Source organism: Eimeria mitis, genomic scaffold (genome assembly GCF_000499745.2).
Source record: "Eimeria mitis Houghton genomic scaffold, Emh_scaff731, whole genome shotgun sequence".
NCBI classification, from domain to species: Eukaryota; Apicomplexa; class Conoidasida; order Eucoccidiorida; family Eimeriidae; genus Eimeria; species Eimeria mitis.
Genome location: NW_013575338.1, coordinates 12,300 through 12,905, shown reverse-complemented (window position 1 = coordinate 12,905; position 606 = coordinate 12,300). Strand labels below are relative to the sequence as shown.

General features: G+C 57.8%; 1 protein-coding gene across 1 annotated transcript in view; it reads right to left on the bottom strand.

Moving 5' to 3' along the window:
- Positions 1-466, bottom strand: part of EMH_0020980 (uncharacterized protein) — a gene marked incomplete at both ends in the record, with an annotated part of 4,413 nt that extends 3,947 nt beyond the window's left edge. The window contains one exon of the mRNA XM_013501666.1: positions 78-466. Coding sequence (XP_013357120.1) covers positions 78-466 — 389 coding nt within the window. The remainder of the gene's footprint in view (positions 1-77) is intronic.
- Positions 467-606: the final 140 nt, after the last annotated feature.

The window sequence follows — 606 nt, the reverse complement described above, 5'->3', positions numbered from 1 at the left end:
GACAGCGAGACACAGAGGCCCGCATACGCGCAGTAATCAATACGAGCCGCAGCAGGTGTATACCTATCCCGACTCACATGACATCAACGAAGGCGCTTGTATTTCCTCCTAGGTCGTTCGATGTGGGATTTTTTTCGTGTTCTGTGGTCGCCGTCTGCACCGTTGCAGCTGCCGGCCTCGGTGCTGCTGTTCCTGCTGATGCTTGCTGTGAATGCTCCGGGGTCGAGGCCGTCCCTACGTCGAACGGAGCGCCACTCGAGCCACAGCTGGTTTCCCGCCGGGTTTCTCTACCCTCCACGGTAACATCTGCCGCTGCCGTGCTCTCTGATACTGGTTCCGCGGTTTTCTGAGCTCCCGGGGCGGGTGGAGCTGGTGACGGCGGGGTTGTAGCAATCTTGGCTCCTTCTGACTCCGGACTGACTTCTGCAGCACCGGCTTGAGGCGGCTCGGCCTCAGCTGGACACATGGTGATACAGTCCGTGAGTGAAGCACAGCATGCGTAGTATTACTTGCTTAGGCGAACCCCCACGTATGTCGCCGAGAACCCTGCTGCTGCGACGAAAAAATAACACCTTTAATAGTTGCCGATGCCAGAATCCGTAGTTC